At 69.7% G+C, this 2,686-nt stretch overlaps 1 protein-coding gene and 1 non-coding gene across 2 annotated transcripts in view; both read left to right on the forward strand.

Annotated features, from left to right (window-relative positions):
• Positions 1 to 387: 387 nt before the first annotated feature.
• On the forward strand, positions 388 to 459 carry TRNAP-AGG (transfer RNA proline (anticodon AGG)). The gene has a single exon. It is a non-coding gene; the product is annotated as a tRNA-Pro (tRNA).
• Positions 460 to 1,469: 1,010 nt separating this feature from the next.
• OPN1SW (opsin 1, short wave sensitive) overlaps positions 1,470 to 2,686 on the forward strand; it is a 2,401-nt gene continuing 1,184 nt past the window's right edge. Inside the window, exons 1-3 of the mRNA XM_085314924.1 lie at positions 1,470 to 1,815; positions 1,896 to 2,064; positions 2,483 to 2,654. Coding sequence (XP_085171050.1) covers positions 1,470 to 1,815; positions 1,896 to 2,064; positions 2,483 to 2,654 — 687 coding nt within the window. The remainder of the gene's footprint in view (positions 1,816 to 1,895; positions 2,065 to 2,482; positions 2,655 to 2,686) is intronic.

Raw genomic sequence — 2,686 nt, forward strand, 5'->3', positions numbered from 1 at the left:
CCCAAGCGTTCCCCCCCCCCAGCCTGGCTGGGCTGCACACGTAGCTGCCCGCACCACGGAGCACCCCCGGCCGGGGTGCACCAGGCACCCGCTTTGCCCCAGCCCCTGGACCCCTGGACCCCGCTGCCCCCCATGCTGCGGGCAGAGCCGGGGGGGTGAATGGACCTGGGGCCGCTGGCACCGACACGGGGGTCAGGGAGTACCCGGGTGTCCAAGCTTTGGGGGGACCCACTGCTGGGTGCCCCAGCCAGCGCAGTGCCCCAGCGTGGGTCCCGGGGGACCAAGCCGGGGGTCCTGGCTGTGCCCCACATAGCAGCCGCCCCGGGCTCAGCCGGGGGTGTCGGGGATGACTGTGTCTGCTGGGGCCGGGGTGGGGGCCTCCATGGTGGCTCGTTGGTCTAGGGGTATGATTCTCGCTTAGGGTGCGAGAGGTCCCGGGTTCAAATCCCGGACGAGCCCTTTTGTGCCCTGGCCCCCCTGGGGGGGCAGGGACGGGGCATGGGGCCACCGGGACATGCAGCCACCAGGCTGCACCAGGGGGTCACAGGGGTGGGGCATGGGGCTGCCAGGACATGGGGCCACCAAGCCATCCCCAAGGCCAGATCTGGGCACCCCAGGGAGCGCAGGGGCAGGGCATGGGGCAACTGGGCTGCCCCAAGGCTGGGCATGGGCATCCCGGGGGGCACAGGGATGGGGCATGGGGCCACCAGTGCACGGAGGCACCGAGTCGTCCCCAGTGCTGGACTTGGGCACCTGGGCGGCACAGGGACATGGGGCCATCAAGCTTGTCCCCAAGGCTGGACCTGGGCACCTGGGTGGCACAGGGACACACCAGGACATGGGGCCATCAAGCCATCCTCATGGCTGGACCTGGGCATCCCAAGGGCCATGGGACGGGGCATGGGACCACCGGAGTGCCCTAAGACCAGACTTGGGCACCCCAGGAGGCACAAGGATGGGGCATGGGGCCACCAGGGCGTGCAGCCACCAGGCTGCCCCAAGGCTGGAGATGGGCACCTGGAGGGGAGGGGCACAGGGATGGGGCATGAGGCCAGCAGGACATGGGTCCATCAAGGCATCCCCAAGGCCAGACTTGGGCACCCCAGGGGGCACAAGGACGGGGCATGGGGCCACCAGGGCATGGGGCCACGGGGCTGTCCCCAAGGCCAGCCATGGACAGCTGGGGGGGACCCTGGGCGGGACAAGCCCCTCTCGGGGGGCCGGTCCCCCCCCCGGCCCAGGTGCCCTCTGGCCCCCGGATCCCCGGAGCCGGCGCAATCGGCTCGGGGCGGCTTAGGGCAGCGATTAGCTCCGCGCGGGGCTTAGGGGCAGGAGGAAGGGGCTTAGCGCCCCTAATCCCCGCCGCTGCCCCGGGGGCCGGCGGATGAGGGCCGGCGGGAGCCGCTAAGCGGCTTGGGGCCGGGCCGGTATATCAAGGGGGGGGACGCGGGCCGGGCGCCCCCGCCACCATGTCCGGCGACGAGGACTTCTACCTCTTCGCCAACGTGTCCTCGGTGGGCCCCTGGGACGGGCCGCAGTACCACATCGCCCCGCCATGGGCCTTCTACCTGCAGACGGCCTTCATGGGCATCGTCTTCTTCGCGGGCACCCCGCTCAACGCCATCGTCCTCATCGTCACCGTCAAGTATAAGAAGCTGCGGCAGCCGCTCAACTACATCCTGGTCAACATCTCCCTGGGCGGCTTCATCTTCTGCTTCTTCTGCGTCTTCATGGTCTTCATCTCCAGCTCGCAGGGCTACTTCATCTTCGGGCGGCACATGTGCGCGCTGGAGGGCTTCACGGGCTCCACGGCAGGTAGGGCCGAGCGGGGTGGCGCGGCGGGCGCCGGGCGCCGGGGCCGCGCCGCCTCAGCCGCCGCCGCGCCGTCCCCGCAGGGCTGGTGACGGGCTGGTCGCTGGCCTTCCTGGCCTTCGAGCGCTACATCGTCATCTGCAAGCCCTTCGGCAACTTCCGCTTCAGCTCCAAGCACGCGCTGGTGGTGGTGGCGGCCACCTGGGTCATCGGCATCGGCGTCTCCATCCCCCCCTTCTTCGGCTGGAGCAGGTCGGCGGCGGCACTTCGGGGAGACGGGGAGCAGCCAGGGGTGCCGGGCTGGGGTGGGTGCTGAGCCGGGTGCTGTGCACAGCACCGTGCACAGCGCTGTGCAAGGTGCAACGCAGGGTGCAACGCAGGGTGCAACGCAGGGTGCCGTGCAGCCCCAGCAATGCCATGCAGGGTGCAACGGAGGGTGCAACGGAGGGTGCAATGCAAGGTGCAATGCAGGGTGCAACGCAGGGTGCCAGGCAGCCCCGGCAATGCCGTGCAGGGTGCAACGGAGGGTGCAACGCAAGGTGCAATGCAAGGTGCAACGCAGGGTGCCGTGCAGCCCCGGCAATGCCGTGCAGGGTGCAATGCAAGGTGCAACGCAGGGTGCAACGCAGGGTGCCAGGCAGCCCCTCAATGCCCTGCCCGCCCCGTCCAGGTACATCCCCGAGGGCCTGCAGTGCTCGTGTGGCCCCGACTGGTACACGGTGGGCACCAAGTACAAGAGCGAGTACTACACCTGGTTCCTCTTCATCTTCTGCTTCATCGTGCCCCTCTCCCTCATCATCTTCTCCTACTCGCAGCTGCTGAGCGCCCTGCGGGCCGTGAGTACCGGAGGGCTTGCAGGCGGGGGGCTGCGTGT

This window comes from Rhea americana, unplaced genomic scaffold, assembly GCF_003343005.1.
Source record: "Rhea americana isolate MKP2758 unplaced genomic scaffold, rheAme1 scaffold_416, whole genome shotgun sequence".
NCBI lineage: Eukaryota > Metazoa > Chordata > Aves > Rheiformes > Rheidae > Rhea > Rhea americana.